The sequence below is a fragment of the Ornithorhynchus anatinus genome, chromosome 2 (genome assembly GCF_004115215.2).
Source record: "Ornithorhynchus anatinus isolate Pmale09 chromosome 2, mOrnAna1.pri.v4, whole genome shotgun sequence".
Classification (NCBI taxonomy): Eukaryota; Metazoa; Chordata; class Mammalia; order Monotremata; family Ornithorhynchidae; genus Ornithorhynchus; species Ornithorhynchus anatinus.
In genome coordinates, this window is record NC_041729.1 from 33,752,211 (window position 1) to 33,771,993 (window position 19,783).

The 19,783-nt window shown below is 50.2% G+C and overlaps 1 protein-coding gene across 1 annotated transcript; it reads right to left on the reverse strand.

The window, feature by feature from the left end:
• Positions 1–429: 429 nt before the first annotated feature.
• SMCR8 (SMCR8-C9orf72 complex subunit) lies at positions 430–14,275 on the reverse strand. Its single transcript, XM_001509548.5, has 2 exons — positions 11,492–14,275; positions 430–7,034 (listed from the first exon to the last, which is right to left on the reverse strand). Exons 1-2 carry the CDS (start codon positions 13,873–13,875, stop codon positions 6,581–6,583), a joined length of 2,838 nt encoding a protein of 945 aa, XP_001509598.3. The 5' UTR covers positions 13,876–14,275; the 3' UTR covers positions 430–6,580.
• Positions 14,276–19,783: the final 5,508 nt, after the last annotated feature.

Here is a 19,783-nt window from a genome sequence, read left to right on the forward strand (position 1 = left end):
GGGGGACAGATGTTAAATAATTTAAGGATATGCACATTTCAGTGTTAAGGGCAGAGTTGGGGGTGAAAGCTCAATGGCGACAGAGATGGAAGCGCAACGACCACCCACTCATTTATCAGAACTAATCCCTTCCTCACAGCTACAACCAAACTTACCTTGCACTTCAATTAATATTAGTGTTGAAGTTATGAAGCTTCCTGTAATACGGAATTTGGACAAGTTCAGGGCCCATAGGCATCATCATCTATTTAGGAAGAGTGTCTAAGGAGCTCCACGTGCTAACCCTTCTCCTTAATGTTCAACATACTGCAGGAATAAAAGGTGGTGAATATTTTCAGTCGAGAGAGTGCCACTAACAGGCCCTAATTTTCTCTCCTCTTTCGATGCTCGGCGCACTGATCTCCTTCCTGTTAGTAGTGAAATAAACGGTGGCCTTCCCAAATACATTTTATTTTTCAAACAGCCGAGTGCCAAACATAGTTACGACTTTCTTTTTTAATAAGCACGGTAAAATTAAGAACCACAGAATGTTTGACAAGAATTATAGCTTTAAAAAATACCACCAATTTTTATATTTCAAAAATATCGGAACTCAAATAAATTAAATCTCTTTTTAAAAAAAAGTACACTTTTTCTCATATCATTCATTTGGCATTAACTCTTGTTAAACTCTTGTGCAGCAACACCTATAAAATATTACACACACATGCCAGCTGTACCACTTCCATGGGGCGCTTGGTTAAGCTACTGCTTAGGCAAATGGTCTGTACAGACACACACACCTACAAACGAGTGAACATGCAATATTAAAATAGGTTTTCTTTCGAAGAATAATGAGAGAATTCATCCTGCACCCTTGAAGGCAAGTTTTATCCCAACCCAATGAATATGCCAACCTCCCTGGCATCTGAATAGGTAGTGGGTGAGGTACCCTGTAGCTCTGCCTTCCAGGTGACTTTTCCTGCACTCTCAAACTTCAGCCCCTGCCGGTTCTGACTCCCCCCAGATTACCAGCTCCTGTAGGGGCTTTATGAGTTTTGAGATGACTAACCTGTTACTGTAAAGATCACAGCTTCTATTTGGGGTTTTGTCATTCACACAAATATCTGGCAGTTGGTCTCTCTGGGAAGAAACCACTCCCAAACATGTACATGGATTCTTCAGAAAGGTTTCTCAGCAGCAGGGTCCTGGAATCCCCCGGCCCCATTTAAGAGCGAACTCTTCATTCCAGGTTAAGGTGCAGAAATTGACATTACTTTGTTGCAAAGTGCAAATTGCTCTTTCCCTGTCTCTTCCCCATCCCAGCAAGAACTTCCAGGAGAAGAGGAGGAAAGAACCGGAGGGTCATAAGCTTCCAAAGGGCCGTCATACGGGCGAGGGCAGACCGTCCGGGAACTAACTTGCTCGGCAGGTCAAGAACAATGGACAGAGAGGCGCTATACCAAATGCCTTGTGATGGCAGTACGGTACATCAACTGCTGAGCTTTTCACTTTTCCAGACTGCTCTTCAACTGCACAGGGGAGAATCTTGGCGAGTCGCAATTTAGCAGTCTTTAAAGGAAACGCTCGACCTAACATTCACTCCTTCCATTTCCCGTTGAGCCGTTCACCTTGGGGACGGACCGGAAGTCTGGCTTGATTTCCAGCACGGGGCCAAGGGGTCTTCTTCTTAGCTCTTGGGTAAGTAAATGAAGCTTGGAGAAATTGTTCGGCCATCTTTAAAAGTATCCTTCCGAAAGGCTGCTTCAGTGAATTCTCTGATGGGGAGAACAAGTGCCTTCGACCGTACCGACACTGACGGAACCGAGAGTGATGCTGGAAACTATGATCGGACATGCAATATTTAGGGGGAGGGAAGGGGGTAAGTGCGTGCGCTCGGCATTCAAAGAAGCAGACAGTGGGCATGCTCGGTGTCATAATGTCCAGCAGGCAAAACACTCTTCCCGGCAAAGCAGGCTCTACGGAACAGCAGTAGTCCTGACAGGCAGAATAGGAGCCGTCGACATTTTCTAGGATTTTGAAATGGGATTTGCGCGGCATTCACATGCGGCCGAAATTAGCTTCTTTCACTGGTTCTGATTTGAGATTAGGTTAGGGCCACGTGAAAGCTGTTCTAAGATCCAGGAATCTTAGGGTGGACTACAGTTTAATGTTTTAAGTTCGGCTTTTGATATCTGTCTTGCTTTGACCTCGACGACGAGACTGAGGTCTGAGGAAGGTCTTCTGGGTACCGCGTACTATGGAATTCTAGGGGCTATGGAAGGTTTGAGGCAGTAGCTGTCAGGAAAATATGGCACTGTATGTGCTAAAAAGACCACTTGCTTTTGATAATTTTTCAAATAAGGTCCTTAAACATTGCACATCTGCATATTTGCAAGAATGACATTTATAACCAACTAATATTTTCATAGCTCTAGCGAAATAGGATCAAACAGAGGGTATAAAATAAATACCAACATTCAAGTATAAAGCTCAAACTTCAGAATAAAAGGCAAATTTTATTCTCTGTGCTTCACTCCCTGAGTGAGAAGCTGATGATGAAGATGGAGCCCAAATCACAACCAAAGGAGTGAAGTGCTATTATCAGTTTATTTCTGGGAAATGGCTTGATTTGGTTTCATTTCTTAGATACTTTGGGGGGGGGATTTGGCAGACTTCAATTAGCCTAATTACTAGAGAAGAATCTCAGCTATTTTGAATAGATATCCCTTGCTCAAAATCCAATATTCTTCCCTACTATCCTCCTTAGCCATAATCTATTTTAATGCTTGTCTTTGGCCTGTAGACTATAAACTCCTTGGGGGCAGGGATCGTGTCTACCAACTGGGTTGTATTGTCCTTTCCCAAGCACTCGGTACAGTGCTCTGAACACAGTAAGTGCTCAATAAATACCACTGACTGACTGGTTGATAGACAGGATCTCAACCCTGGGGACTCTTCTCCTCATCGACATTGTAAGAAAAGGTCTTCTAATAGATTCAGTTCTCCAAAATGGGAATCTGGAAAGGGAACAAAGATCAGACAATTTGGAGGTAGTTTGTAGACTGAAGTGAACGCCATTGGAAATTCCTTATTTGTGGGGATATGAGAGTTTAGCTATCACTGGTCGTGTTATAAATGAATTCACCAAAAAATGAAACATCCGCCTACCAGAACCAGCATTCTCCAAGTTATTTCCCAACTTCCATTTTTAATTCAGAAGGATAACCACTAATTTGCACATCTACTTTGCCTTCTCTTAGGAAGAGATGACAAACTCCCACAATTAACTGTCCAGTCTTCAGGGCCCAGATTCATAAAGAAAGAGTTCTGCTCTACTCTAGGCAATAGAGAGTCTAACGGGCCTCGTTTTCAATGCCTTCCTGAGGCCACATTAAGACCAAAGGTAAACACCCTTAAAGATTTTTGAAGATCATTCTAGGAGACCTTAACTAGATAAAGTAGATCTGAAGTTACCTAACTCCACCAAAAAGCTGATCTGCTGTTTGATCATTTTCCCATTGTCCGGCTTCCTTTACAATGTCCACTACCCCCCCCCCCCCCCCCCCCAAGAATAATAGCACTGATCCTTTTTGATCCTCTTGTTACAAAAACAATCTCATGTGGGCTTTGATATAGGCTTTTTTTCCTTTAAGGTAAAAGGTTACACGGCCACTTCCTTAAATGAGCTAGCGGAAGCTGTCCGCCACGCAACAAGATATAACATCTTGTCATTTAAAAACAAAGCAAAAACAAGCTTTCCCAGTGGGTTTGGTTCACATGCCAAAAAACTATACTCTTCACATTTAAAACTGGTAAAGGAAACTCTTCACGTGGTCACGTTTTGCGGTGAATTAGGTGCTGAAGCCAAACACGGATGCAGAGAAAGCTGATGAAGAACACGGGCTTCTCCAGCCATTGCAGAGACCCCCCCCACCCTCAGCCTGACGATTGGAACGACAAACACCGCGATGACACCCCTCCCCTAGGCTGGGAGGCCCACGCGTCCGACCTCGTTACCTTGTATCTACCCCAGTGCTTCGCAGAGTGCTTGACGCACAGGAAGCGCTTAATAAATACTGTAACTCTAACACTACTACTGACAACAGTAAGGCAGGAATCCCCAAAGCGAGCCTTGGGGACCTCTTCCCTTTTTTCAAACACAACCCTCGGCCTGACTTTCCCTTATGGGAGACAAAAGCATCGTGAAAGCCAACCTCTCTTTGCCACTTCTGTTCTTTAAGAGACTGGAGAGAAATAAAACAGAGCATTAGAACATTCTTGGCGAAGAGATGGGCTAAACCTAGAAACGTGGTTTGACCAGGCGGTTAAAGAAATTCCCTTGGTTCAGGATGCTGAATGGAAGTGCAAACGTTGGCTCAAATTGTACGGGAGGGGACACGCCACACCAAAGCCGCTGCCCCAAATCCTGTCACTGCCCATTTGTGCACTGACACCCGTCACCTTCATTTCCAGAATCAGAATTAGTTCAATTCAATCATATTTACTGAGTGCTTACTGTGTGCAGAGCACTGTACTAAGCCCTTGGAAAGTGCAATTCAGCAACAGAGAGAGACAATCCCTGCCCACAACAGGCTCACAGGCTAGAAGAGGGGAGGTTTAAATCTAATTGCAGAACGTATTTGCTAATTCTGTTGTATTGTACCCTCCCAAGCACTTAGTACAGTGTTCTGCATATAGTAAGGGCTCAATAAATACCATTGATTGATAGATCAATTTCTACCGGGGCAACATAAAAACAAAAAATAAAACTACGGGTTTCCCCTATAGCTGGATACAATGCACTGTTGTTAAAAATGCACATTCAAAGTTCTGCAGCTGTCCTTTCGGCAAAAAACGTTCTTCCCTCTATCCATACCCGGAGGAGGGAGGGAAAGACAGACAGGTGCAGGGTGGAGAAAGTTCTCTACCGAGAGGACAGAGGTGAAGGGCGAAATGTGCACTGGGCCCTTCCCCTGAGATTTACTGGGAATCCTTTGGAAAGAGAAAGTACATTTGGGTGGAGAAGCCGTTCCTCGCTGACTAGAAGGATCGGCGTGTCTCCGAGGGAGGGTCTGAGAGACAGCAACTTCGGCGACTCAGTCACAGGGCCGCTTGCCCAACCCGTGCTATCGCCGGCCAATCGGCCTAGGGAATTTCAGAAGGTCGGAAACACCCGGAGCGACTCAGCTCAACGGAACCCTGTCTAAGCTGGAAAACGATGCCCCTTGAGAGGTAGCCGAGAGGTCGTGGAGGTTTGCTGAAGAAAGAACCTGGAAATGAAGGTTCCACCTGTGCCCAGTTATAACTTTCCATAATGGCCTGAAGGAGAAGTAAACGAAATCCAACATCCCTCGCAAAAGCCAATGGAACCAAACGAGCCAGAAACATTGACAGCAGAACTCCTGAGGTGTGGTAAAACAACCTGATTTGAATTTTGGCCCAGTCGCACTTCCTGCCTTGGGTACCTTCTGGCAATGTTTCTCTCCGCTCAGTTGTTCTTCTGATTCCCTCTCAACTCTTATCTCCCCATATACGTTTTGTTGGCAGACCATAAAATGTAATTTTCAAAGCCTGGGTCGGTGACTCTCTTTCCCCAGACTTGGGGAAATGACGAATGAGGTTGCAGATGGACGAGGTCCAGTCCCCTCCGCCTCCCCCAGGCTACCCATGCCCCTCCGCAGGCATGAGAGTTGGCATGGGCTAGTGTACAGGTATCACTTCTTAAAGAGGCTCCTGACAGGGGCTCTCAGGCTGCAGAGTCAGTCAGGGCTTCCACCGTGACGACATCTGCGCTTTGATCTCTCAATTTCGTGGATCGGGGGACAACCAACTTCGGGGACTGAGATTCATAAAAATCCTTTCAGAAAAACCAGCCCCACGAGGCAGACTTATCCAAGGGACCCTGCTAATTGAGTTCTGAAGAGGTATACATAGATACATACAGATGCATAAACGTTAGGGATGCTTCTAATTACCAGGGTGGAGTTTAAAATAAAACAACAAAACTTTTTCCAGCACTAATTTTTGCCCCTCGTTCCCACCCCCGCAAACCACACATTTGGCTACTGCTGTGTTTAGCTGCGAACTTCATCCCAGCTAAGAGGCCGCCCCCCACCGTTTCCTTCTAGGCCTGGACCACCTCCTCCTTGAGATCCTGTGCTCTGAGTTACTCGACGCTGAAGAGTCTGTAGCTGCTCAGATCCTCCAGGCAGAGCGTAATGCGAACACCCGCTCTCTCCCTGTCTGGACTGATCCCTTGCCAGAAATCATAAAGTTACTCCTCGGCCAAAGAACCTTCATCCCCAGATAGCTACCAGCAGGCTGAGAGCCCTCTTAGCCCCTTCCCACGTCGCCTCGCTGTGAAAACTCCCAATCCCCCCGCCCCACCCCCAAGCCGCGACTCAATTTTCCATTTGCCAGACACCACCCAGGAATCCTCCGCCTCCTTCTCCGACGGACAACACAGAGACGCTGCCCCCCACCCAAACGTCCAGTTTCGTTTCCAACACGCCTCGAGGAGGGAAAGCGGTGAGTCCAGCTCGTGCCAACGTGTCTCCCTTCCCTGTCGGTCCTCCCAGTCCTGAGTGCCCAGCGGGGCTTAGATTTTGTACAGAGAGCTGGGAACGTAGTCAAACCTGAGCACCGGGTTCCGGTCCCTGGAGGGCCCTTGGACGTACTGCAGTTTGAGCAGCTCGGCCAGGTACTGCACCACCTTGACGTCCTCGTTCACCAGGCCCAGCTGCAGCTTGAGGAAGTTCATCTGCCGGCCCAGGACGGCCTCCTCGGTCTCCTTCTCGTTGACGGGCAGGTGCAGGTGGTGACAGAAGGTGAAGAGGAAGGCCTTGGAACACAGCTGGGTCAGGAGGCTCTGGACGTGCATGTAGTAGGTGCTCCCCCGCTTGATCTGCGTGCGGTGGTCGGCAAGCCGAGGGACCAGGGTTCCGCGGTAGAGGGGGCAGCACAGGGTCTTGTTGTCCAGATCCAGGACGCTGGTGTAGCGGCTGTACCGGTTCAGAGCGTGCAGGGTGTTGACACCGGCCGGGGAGGTCACCCTGAAACAAAGAAAGGGAACGGGGATGGCGGGACGCCCAACCCCGGTAGGGACGATGCAAAATTAAAGGGTCACGGGGTCGACATCCAGTAGGGTTTCTGGATAAAGCTGACGTTGCTTTTGAAAAGGGTTTCTGGGAATGCTTGATTCCCAGCTGGGACCACAAAAAGATAAATGGGAGCGTGTCTTGTTTACTATTATTTTGTACTCTTCCAAGCGCTGAGTACAGTGCTCTACACACAGTTAGCACTCAATAAGTATGACGGAATGAAATGAAATGAGTGGTGATTTCAGTTGATCTCATTTATTGAGCGCTTACAGTGTGCAGAGCACTCCACTAAGCGCTTGGGAGAATATGACAATAAACAGACACATTCCCAGCCCACAACGAGCTCACAGCCTAGATTTTACTAGGCTTGCGGGATGGTGAGACTAAGGGGTGAGAGTGGGCTGTCAGCTGTGACCTCTAGGGTTCGATTCACTTTACATCTACCCTGCCCATCATCAAATTACAATAAAAATAACTAATATTTATCAACTTCTTCCTACATAGCAAGCTGAGGTAGCTGTCGTACCCCAGATTGGGCCCAAAGGGCTGTCGGTCGCCATTCCCCATGGGGCTCTCAGTCCAAGGGGAGAGATTGAGGATTTAATCTCCATTTTAGAGATGAGGAAACTGAGGCCCAGACAAGTTGAGTGACTTACCCAAGGTCACAGAGCAGACAAGTGGTGGAGCCAGAATTAGGACCTTCTGACTCCCAGGTCCGTGCTCTCTCCCCTACACCACGCTGCTTCTCTAACCTCAAGCCTGGCCTCTCACATTAGTCAGCTTCCTTCCTTAAAACACACCTCTTCCCAGCTTCACCATCCAGTCCAGGCAGACCTAACCTGGCCTTCTCCCCATGACGAACGCACGCTTCGTCGATGACTCCTTTCCCGCAGTCTCCCTTCTTCTCACCACCGTCCTGCCGCACCCACCTATCTCCTTCCCTGTTGTTCCTTTCCCTTCCTCCCGTCTGCCTCAGTCTGCCACCTAAACCTTTCCGATGACATGCCCGCCACCACGACTCCTCTTCTGATGTGCTTCTTTTTTACCCCTGGAGCCTCCCGTCCCTTTTGGATCTGCATCGACATTCTGGTCCTCCTCTATGCTGCTTCAAATCCTACTTCTGTAAAAATCGTTTAAGAGGGAAGCAGAAAGAAGAAATGGAGCAAATGGAAAGGAGAGCCAATGACTCACCTCCCCCTGCCATCTTGTTAGTCCTGTCAGAGAGTCATCCAGCCCTATTTTACACAGGGTCCCAAACCCCTAAATTGCTGTTCCTCAATAAACAAGGGCAGTTGTGAATGTTTCCCTGGCGATTCATCAGCCGCAGGGCTATAATTAGGCCAACCATATTAGTGGCTCAACAAAGTAATATTGGGAAGCAGCATGGCCTAGTGGTTACAGCACGGGCCTGGAAGTCAGAGAACCTGAGCTCTTATCCCGGCTCTGCCTCTTGCCCTCTGTGTGATCTTGAGAAAGTCACTTCACTTCTCAGTGTTTCAGTTCCCTCATCTTGAAAATGGGGATTGAGACTGGGAACCCCATGTGGGACAGGGACTGTGTCCAACCTGATGAGCTTGTATCTACCCCAGGGCTTAGCACAGTGCCTGGCGCGTAATAAGCACTTAACCGATACTATTAATAAAAATAATAATACACAATGCCTTGCTAGAAAATGAAAGATTCCAATCAAGTCTTATATAAAATTCACCTCTTCCCAGGATATATTTGTTCACTGGACATTTGGTATTCACCTCACCTTCAGCCCCACAGCACTTATGCACACGTCTAGAAATTATTTATTTATATTAATGTCTTTCTACCTGCCCCGAAACTGAAAGCCTGTTATGGACAGGGAACACATCTATGAACTCTATTATATTGTACTCTCTCAAGTGCTTACTACAGTGCTCAGAACACAGTAAGAGCTCAATAAATATGACCAATGGACTGCTATAAAATTTTCCAGTTCTACTGCCGGATCGGCTGCAGCAGATCCAAGGCAAACTATGCTGTACACGGCCTTCAGCACACACCATCAAACTGACCCTCTCAAACTGAGTCTCACGAAAAATCTGTCAATTACATCACAGGAAAGGTAGTTCTCTGCTGCCCAACAGAGGTGTACACACTAAGATCCTAAAGAAGCCGTGTCCTGTTCAGTTGACAAATGCAGACAAAATGCTCTGTAAATAACTTCTAATGGAAAGAGCTGACAATTTTAGCGCCCATTATTGTGTTACTTTTGCGCTGGCTCCACTCTCCATTGGTGACCCCAAGATGAAGATTTAATCATTTTTACGGCGGGCCAGGAGTCAGGAGACCTGGACTTTAATTCTGGCTCCACAACTGGCCTGCTATGTGACGTGGGGCAATTTAATCGTACTTATTGAGCGCTTACTGTGTGCAAAGCACTGTCGAAAGTGCTTGGGAGAGTCAAGTCACTTCACTTTCTCTCTGTGTCCCAATCTGTAAAATGGGGATTCAATACCTAGTTTCCCTCCCGTTCAGACTGTGAGTCCCCTGTGGGCCAGTGACTACGTACGATCCCGACCGTACCAACCGCAGAGCTTAGCACTGTGCTTTGGAATATAGTAAGTGCTTAACAGATACCTCAATTACTACTCCTCCTCCTCCTCATCTGCCACGGGTGAGGGTTAAAATGAATGTTTCAAAATCTGGATGAACTTTATCAAATCTAAAGAGATTTATCTTAAAATCCCTGCCAAACAGCAGTGTTCCCTGGAAAACAATTTTAAGAGTTTGTCAAAACAGGGTCAAGTCATTCTTGACTTCAAGCCCAACTGACAATTTGACCATTTTCAGAGAACTCTTGTAAGTTTAGTGACCACAATGTACAAGTTTTATTTTGTGTTTCTGTCTGCCTCCAGTCCCATCTCCCCACTTAGAGTCTTGGATTATGCCTTTCCCCTCTCACCCTGCCAAGGGACAGGGATCGGGTATAATTGGTATTTCTTAAATTCTTACTACGTGACAGGCTCTGTACTAAGCGCTGGGGTGGATACACACAAATGGGGTTGGACACAGTCCCCGTCCCACTTGAGGATCACAGTCTCAATCCCCATTTTACAGACGAGGTAACTGAGGCCCAGAGAAGCAAAGTGACTTGCCTGAGGTCACACTGCAGTCAAGTGGCGGAGCTGGGATCAGAACCCATGACCTTCTTACTCCCAGGCCCATGCTCTATCCACTCCGCCATACTGCTTCTCTTCCCACCTGTTTATTGTCTCCCAGCGCTAAGCACAGAGCTCGGCAACCAGTAAGGGCTTAAAAATTACCATTACTGCTGTCATCTGCACCCTGAAAATACTCAAACAACGGTAAACTTCTGGGCCACGTCTCTTCAGAAGTTCCTCTTCAAAGATAATTTCAGGTGAATTTTAATAAAATGAAAAACCAGGCAAACCTAAACACCTGCGCACACTAGAATGGAAGCTCCTTGTGGGCAGGGAACTTGTCTCCTTTACCCTTCTGTACTTTCTAGGCACTCTATTGACCCACTGTCCCCAGTGAGCGCTCGAAAAGTGCCGTTACTTCACTTCAGTGTTTTCTGCTACGCTCTTGGTCTCAGAGAACACCTTCCAAGACTTAGATCAAGCCTCGAGGGCAGTGGATCTGTCGGCCCTTCTTTATAACCAAAGAACCGAGTCCCGGCTCAAAATCCACTGCCTTTTCGCCGCCGAAGGGAAACCTCTTGGAAAACGGACAGGTTCACCGAGAGCAATACTGGTTGGTTTAGGGCAAGCATCGCAGAGAGACCAGAGGCCCCTCTTCAAATTACTTGTGTGTGTTCGGTTGCCTGACTCCAGTGAAACCCAAACATGATTAGGATCTGGGGCAGGGAGGGTGGAAACACAGTTTGATGGGACACGCGAAAAGCCAGACATTCAGGAATGGGAGGCCCAATCCCGGCTGGGCCGCCGACTGTTTCGCCTCAGCCAACGGCTCCAGCTCTCTGATTTGGAGAGTGGGCTATAGCCAGGAGATCCGCTCAGTGCCAGACACAACGGACAGCGAGGTTAAGTGGCCGCTGAGTAGAAAAGCTCGGGGACCACCAAGCGGAAAAAATAAACGTCTACCTTTTTTAGACTGGCATGAAGAGGAGAGGCCTAAGGAACGCATTCAGAGACCCAGACACCTCCCAGCCGTTAATCCTTCTTGCACTCCAATCGGTAGAAATCGGTACCCCTCCCTTCCCCATCCCCAACAGCAGTGCCTGTGAATCTGGGCCTCAAAGGGAAACTCTGCCCCAAATACGGACAGAGCGGGGTGGGACTGGACGGCGCATCTCCTTAAACAGACGGTTTTTCAGGGACAACCAGGGGCCGTGGGCCCGTTTCCACCCGACGGGCATGTGGCCCTCCGGTTAGGAGATGCGGGCCCTCATTTACCTCTGTAAGCCAATTAGCTTCCACTTCTGAAAATCCGTTATGTGCAAAGGGGTGGTGAGCCAGTGTTTCACGGGCTTGGTGGACCTGCCATAGTTCGGAACAAAGATGGTCAGAGCCGTCACCAGCTTCCTCACTATCGCTTCTTCTTCCCCCAGCACGACCAGGGTCCTCCCACTGAGCAGAGAGTAGATTGCCGGAGGGGCGAAGGGGTACTGCCGGATAAACTTCAACGCGTTCTGCCCCGCCCTCTTTCTGTGCCGCTCGGAGTGGCCGGCTTGACAAGCCGGAGAGGGGGTCCGGTCGGAACCGGTGGAGGCCGCGCTACTGCTCACGTGGCTGGTGGAGTCGGAGTATTCGTCCAGGCTCATCCTGCTGATGTCTCGGCCGCCGTCCGGGCGGCCCGGCTCCACCTCATGAGGCAGGGAGCCTCCGGGGGCCTCATCCCGGGACGGACAGCCGAGGTCCTCGACTGTGAAGTCCACGTGGAAGCCCGGTTCCCTCTGCCTATAGGGCCGTGGGGGGATACTGACCACCCCGTCGTCGTCACAGGGTTGCTGGGTGAGGGCGGGATGGGGCGCCAGGAGACCGGGACTCTCTTTCCCGATGCAGCAGGTCGAGTCCGACTGGGTCAAGGGGCTTTCCCCGCCGCCCTCGGCCTCGCTGACGTCTCGGAGGCTCCCGCCGGCACTGAAGCGAATCCCTCCCTCTTCGTCCTCTGCACGCGGTTCCTCCGCGCAGGGCTCTTCTTCGTTGATGGCACTCGGGTAGCTCGCTTTGAAGTCGCCGGGGATCAACGACTCGGAGGGACACGTGCTGAGGACCTCGATGCTGTCTTCGCTGATGGTCCGTCGGCTGACCGCCCTGCTCCGGACCACCTGCGGGCTCAAGGGGGCCGTCAAGCTCGTCTGGCTGTCGGACTTGGGCAGGGCGGAAGAGGACTTTTCCGTCCCCAGGACCTCGATGCTTTCGCCGCTACTGACGCTGCCTTTCATATCCATGTCCAGGTAATCCAGGTTCTCCCGGTGGCCGTACACGCTAGATTCGGTCGCCTCATCGCCTCCGGGGTCCTGTTCGAGCTCCGCCTCCATTTTGATAGGTACGGACTCCACGCTGGACTTGTAAGACCCCATGCTGATGAAGACTTTAGGGACCGGATATTCTTCCAAAGACCGGGACTGGCACCCCTCTGGATCGGGCTCCAGCCGAACATCATCCTGCTTCTTCGCCACCGTCTCGTCGAAATCCACCAGGTCTTCGAAGAGGAAGTTCGTGATGCACTGCTGCTTTAAAAGCGCTCGGTCAATCTGACTCGTCAGAAGGTAGCACAGGTCCCCTCTGAACATGTGTTCGATGTGACTCAGCTGAGCCAGAGTCTGGGTGAAAAACTCGGTATCGCAGAGCTCTTCTAGGGTCTTCAGCTTTTTGTCGAAACATTTGGCGGACTTGGCCTTGATGAGCTTGGGGGTATAGGAGGCCCTGCGGGCATAGAGGTTGGTTTCCGCGAGCTCGTCGGGGTTGGAGGTAGCGGGTGCCCCGTCAAAGTTCGGGGCGACCGGCTCCCGGGGACCCTCTGGCCCGAAAGGGCGGCGATCGGACTCCTTCGGCTTGCGGGAGGGGTAAGACCTGATTTGCTTTAGCAGATCCTGATGCTCGATGATGGACTTTTCCACGCTGGCCAGCTCGTTGGCCTTCTCGATGGCCTGAGAGGAGTAGAACCCCTTGTCGTTGGCTTTCTTCTGGATCTCCGTCTCGGTGTGCAGCACGGTCCTGGTGTAGTCCAGGTCCTTCAATTTCTTCTCGAGTTCACCGGCGAAGGCCTTCCGGTTCCCCTTCTTCAAGCGCTCGGACGCTTCGGAGAACTCCGCCGAGAGCTCCTGGAACTGCCGCATGATCTTGTGCTCGTCGGTGGAAATGTAGGCCATGCAGAAGGGCCTCACGAAGCCCCGGGCCTCTAGATCGTAAAGGGTGAGGTGGTGCACGTACGCGAAGGCCCCTTCCTTGGAGTCCCCCAGCACGACTTTGGAGTCCTCCACGAAGTTCAGCTTGGGGTAGGCGCTCCCCGGCGGGTGCCCCACGAAAGAGGCCTGGTAGTCCACGGACATGATCCGCAGCGCGAAGTAATTGAGGTCGAAGGTGCCGGAGACCTTGGCGTCATTGGGGACGGTCAGCAGGGGCTGGGGACCCACCTGCTCCGAGAACTCGGAGATGAGGATGAAGTCCCTGGCAAACTTGGCCCCCGACAGTCTGGACCACGGGTTGGCCCCCTGGCTGGCGAAGGGAAAGAGCGGCACCGAATACTCCTCGGGCAGCGACGGCTCATGGCGGGGCTCGTCCTCGTACTCTTCCTCTTTGGTAAAAGCCACCACGTCAGGGGCGCTGATCATATTTCCAGGTGGGGCAAAGGGGCATGGGGAAGAGAACCGGGGGGAGGAGATGGGGGGTTAAAAAATGGAAATTAAAAAAGGGGTCATCGGGAAGCCATCAAGGAGGAAAAGGGCGAGGCCCCGGGGAGGGGGGCAAGGGGAGATGTGGGGGTGGCTGCCCCCAGCACGGCCGGTCCTTCCCAGCTGGGAGGGGGGCCGCTCCTCCCCTCACACCGTCCACGGCCTCGGCCCGCTCCCAAATCTCTCCCCCCCCCCTCGCGGGGCGACTCTGTGAGGTGCGTTCTGCGCCTGGGGACGGGAAGGGTCTCGGCTCCACGGCGAGGACGCCTTCCCCTTAATTCCCCGCCGGGGCCGCCCTCCCTAGGAAAGGACGACCGCCTTCTCCCTCCTCCTGCTGCGGGGCCGCCATCTTGGCGTCACATGACCCGCTGACCCCTCGGTGACCCGGAAGTCCCGCCTCCCGCTTCCACAGTGGGCCTGAGGCCCTCCATTCCTTCAATCGTCTTGCCTCAGCCATTGCTGGGCATCATAATAAACGTTGGCATTTGTTAAGCGCTTACTATGTGCAAAGCACAGTTCTAAAAAAAAAAAAAAGTTGGTATTTGTTAAGCGCTTACTATGTGCCGAGCACTGTTCTAAGCACTGGGGTAGACACAGGGGAATCAGGTTGTCCCACGTGGGGCTCACAGTCTTAATCCCTATTTTACAGATGAGGGAACTGAAACACAGAGAAGTTAAGTGACTTGCCCCCAGTCACACAGCTAAGTGGTGGAGCTGGCATTCGAACTCATGACCTCTGACTCCAAAGCCCGTGCTCTTTCCACTGAGCCACGCTGCTTCTTTAAAATCAGGTTGTCTCACGTGGGGCTCACGGTTTTAATCCCCATTTTACAGATGAGGTCACTGAGGCCCAGAGAAGTGAAGTGATTTGCCCAAAGTCACACAGCTGGCAAGCGGCAGATCCGGGATTAGAACCCACGACCTCTGACTCCCAACCGGGCTCTTTCCACGGTGTTTGTTATTTGTTAAGCACTTACTATGTGCAGAGCACTGTTCTAAGCGCTGGGGTAGATACAGGGTCATCAGGTTGTCCCACGTGAAGCTCAGAGTTAATCCCCATTTTACAGATGAGGTCACTGAGGCCCAGAGAAGTGAAGTGACTTCCCCGAAGTCACACAGCTGGCAAGCGGCAGATCCGGGATTAGAACCCCTGACCTCTGACTCCCAACCAGGCTCTTTCCACTGAGTTTGGTATTTGTTAAGCACTTACTATGTGCAGAGCACTGTTCTAAGTGCTGTGGGAGATACAGGATCATCAGCCACGTGAGGCTCACAGTTAATCCCCATTGTACAGATGAGGTCACTGAGGCACAGAGAATAATAATAATGATGTTGGTATTTGTTAAGTGCTTACTATGTGCAGAGCACTGTTCTAAGCGCTGGGGGAGATACAGGGTAATCAGGTTGTCTCACATGAGGCTCACAGTTAATCCCCATTTTACAGATGAGGTAACTGAGGCACAGAGAAGTGAAGTGACTTGCCCACACTCACACAGCTGACAAGTGGCAGAGCCGGGAGTCAAACCCATGACCTCTGACTCCGAAGCCCAGGCTTTTGCCACTGAGCCACGCTGCTTCCCCATAATAATGTTGGTATTTGTTAAGCACTTACTTTGTGCCAAGCACTGTTCCAAGCACTGGGGGAGATACAGGGTCATCAGGTTGCCCCATGTGAGGCTCACAGTTAATCGAGAAGCAGCGTGGCTCAGTGGAAAGAGCACGGACTTGGGAGTCAGAGGTCATGGGTTTGAATCCCTGCTCTTCTGTGTGACTGTGGGCAAGTCACTTAACTTCTCTGTGCCTCAGTTACCTCATGTGTAAAATGGGGATTAAAACTGTGAGCCTCATGTGGGAACAATTTGATTCCCCTGTATCTACCCCAGCACTTAGAACAGTGCTCTACACATAGTAAGCACTTAACAAATACCAACATTATTATTATTATTAATCCCCATTTTACAGATGAGGTAACTGAGGCCCAGAGAAGTGAAGTGACTTGACCACAGTCACACAGCTGACAAGTGGGAGAGCCGGCATTCGAACCCACGACCTCTGACTCCCAAGCCCAGGCTCTTGCCACTGAGCCACGATGCTTCCCCATAATAATGTTGGTATTTGTTAAGTGCTTACTATGTGCAGGGCACTGTTCTAAGCGCTGGGGGAGGTGCAGGGTCATCAGATTGTCCCACGTGGGGCTCACTTTTTTTTTAAATCCCCATTTTTCCAGATGAGGTAACTGAGGCACAGAGAAGTGAAGTGACTTGACCAAGGTCACACAGCTGACAAGTGGCGGAGCCAGGATTAGAAACCATGACCTCTGACTCCCAAGCCTGGGCTCTTGCCACTAAGCCACACTGCTTAATAATACTAATGTTGGCATTTGTTAAGCGTTTACTGTGTGCAGAGCACTGTTCTAAGCTCTGGGGTAGCGTGGCTCAGTGGAAAGAGCCAGGGTTTGGGAGTCAGAGGTCAGGGGTTCTAATCCTGGCTCTGCCCCACCTGTCAGCTGGGTGACTTTGGGCAAGTCATTTGACCTCTCGGTGCCTCAGTGACCTCATCTGTAAAATGGGGATGAAGACTTTGAGCCTCATGTGAGTCAACCCAGCGCTTAGAACAGTGCTCGGCACATAGTAAGCGCTTAACAAATACTAACATTATTATTATTATTCACTTCTCTGGACCTCAGTTCCCTCATCTGTAAAGTGGGGGTGAAGACTGGGAGCCCCACGTGGGACAATCTGATCACTTTGTATCCTCTCCGGCGCTTAGAACAGTGCTTTGCACATAGTAAGGGCTTAACAAATGCCATCGTTATTATTAAGTGGCGGAGTCAGGGTTAGAACGGATTAGACTGTAAACCCGTCATTGGGCAGGGATTGTCTCTATCTGTTGCCGAATTGTACAATCCAAGCGCTTGGTACAGTGTTCTGCACATAGTAAGTGCTCAATAAATACTATTGAATGAATGACCCATGACCTCTGACTCCCAAGCCCAGGCTCTTTCCACTGCTGTGAACTGTGAACTGTGAACTGTGAGCCCCATGTGGGACAATCTGATTACCTTGTATTCCCCCAGCCTTTAGAACAGTGCTTGGCACATAGTAAGCTCTGAACAAATGGTATTAAAAAAAAGGTTTTTTTAATCCCGAAGAAAGCGCTCAATGGGGATTAAAACCGTGAGCCCCACGTGAGACAACCTCATTCATTCAATCGTATTTATTGAGCGCTTACTGTGTGCCGAGCACTGTACTAAGCGCTTGGAAAGTCCAATTTGGCAACAGATAAAGACAGTCCCTACCCAACAACGGCCTCACAGGCTAGAAGGACTGAACCTGATTACGTTGTATTGCACTCCCACTCCCCAGTACTTAGAACAGTGATTGGCACATAGTAAGCGCTTAACAAATACCATTATTGCTATTATAATTATAAATGAAGAAAGCGGCCGCGTCGCTAGGTAATCTGGAAGTTGCAGTTCGGAGGGAGGAGGCGCCACAGAACAATTGACGATCGTCAGTAAATACGATCGGTTGATTAATTAGAGAAGCAGCATGGCTCAGTGGAAAGAGCCCGGGCTTGGGAGTCAGAGTTCGTGGGTTCGAATCCCGGACCTGCCACTTGTCAGCTGTGTGACTGTGGGCAAGTCACTTCACTTCTCTGTGCCTCAGTTCCCTCATCTGTAAAATGGGGATTAACTGTGACCCTCACGTGGGAGAACCTGATTATCCTGTATCTCCCCCAGCGCTTAGAACAGTGCTCCACAACTAGTAAGCGCTTCACAAATACCAACGTTATCAGTAAATACGATCGATCGATCGAATGGATGACTAAATGAGTAAAGCGGCCGCGTGGCTAGGTAGTCTGGGACTTGTAGTTCGGAGGGAGGAGCCGCCACAGAGGTATTGATGACAATCAATAAACACGATTGATCGAACGGATGACTAAATGAATGAAGGAAGAAAGCGGCCGCGTCGCTCGATAGTCTGGGACTCGTAGTTCGGAGACAGGAGTCGCCACAGAGCTATTGACGCCGGTCAGTAAATATGATCGATTGATCGAAGGGATGACTAAATGAATGAAGAAGGAGGCCGCGACGCTCGGTAGTCTGGGACTTGTAGTTCGCAGGCCGGCGAACGCAGGTCACAGTTAATCCCCATTTTACAGATGAGGGAACTGAGGCACAGAGAAGTGAAGTGACTCTGCCGCCTGTCAGCTGTGTGACTGTGGGCAAGTCACTTAACTTCCCTGTGCCTCAGTTCCCTCATCTGTAAAATGGGGATTAAGACTGTGAGCCCCACGTGGAACAACCCGATTCCCCTGTGTCTACCCCAGCGCTTAGAACAGTGCTCGACACAAAGTAAGCGCTTAACAAATACCAACATTATTATTATTATTAAGTGACTTGCCCACAGTCACACAGCTGACAAATGGCAGGGCCAGGATTCGAACCCACGACCTCTGGCTCCCAAGCCCGGGCTCTTTCCACTGAGCCATGCTGCTTCTCTAAATAATCAATCGATCGTATTTACCCACGATCGTCAATTGTTCTGTGGCGCCTCCTCCCTCCGAACTGCAACTCCCAGATTACCTAGCGACGCGGCCTCTTTCTTCATTCATAATAATAATAGCAATAATGTTGGTATTTGTTAAGCGCTTACTATGTGCCGAGCACTGTTCTAAGCGCTGGGGTAGACACAGGGGAATCAGGTTGTCCCACGTGGGGCTCACAGTCTTCATCCCCATTTTACAGATGGGGTAACTGAGGCACCGAGAAGTGAAGTGACTTGCCCACAGTCACACAGCTGGCAAGTGGCCAAGCCAGGATTCGAACCCATGACCTCTGACTCCAAAGTCCGTGCTCTTTTCACTGAGCCAGGCATTTGTTAAGCGCTTACTATGTGCCAAGCACTGTTCTAGAGAAGCAGCGTGGCTCAGTGGAAAGAGCACGGGTTTTGGAGTCAGAGGTCATGAGTTCGAATCCCGGCTCTGCCACTTGTCAGCTGTGTGACTGTGGGCAAGTCACTTAACTTCTCTGGGCCTCAGTTACCTCATCTGTAAAATGGGGATTAAGACTGTGAGCCCCATGTGGGACAACCTGATTCCCCTATGTCTACCCCAGCGCTTAGCTCTGCAGTGCTCTGCACATAGTAAGCGCTTAACAAATACCAACAATATTATTATTATTATTCTAAGCACTGGGGAGTGGGAGTGCAATACAAGGTAATCAGGTTCAGTCCTTCTAGACTGTGAGGCCATTGTTGGGTAGGGACTGTCTTTATCTGTTGCCAAATTGGACTTTCCAAGCGCTTAGTACAGTGCCCGGCACACAGTAACTATTGTCGCCGGTCAGTAAATACGATCGGTGAGTCGAGTGGATGACTAAATGAAGAAAGCGGCCGCGTCGCTCGGTAGTCTGGGACTTGTAGTTCGCAGGCCGGAGCCGCCACAGAGCTATTGACGCCGGTCAGTAGAGAAGCATATATTCATTCAATAGTATTTATAGTATTGTATAGTATAGTATACTATAATATAGTATAGAATAGTATTTATTTTGTAAGCCCGTCAAACGGCAGGGACTGTCTCTATCTGTTGCCGACTTGTTCAGTCCAAGCGCTTAGTCCAGCGCTCTGCACATGGTAAGCGCTCAATAAATACTACTGAATGAATGAATGGACGCCGCGGGGAGAGAGCGCTGGGCGGCGGGGGAGGCGGCCTCCTTCCCGCCAAGGGGAGGTGCGCGAGGAGCGCATGCGCGCGGGCGCGCGGCGGGGTCTGAGGGGATTCCCGCCTTTCGGCCTCGGCCGCTTCAGGCCTCCCCTCCGGCCCGTCCTCCTCAGGCCCGTCCTCC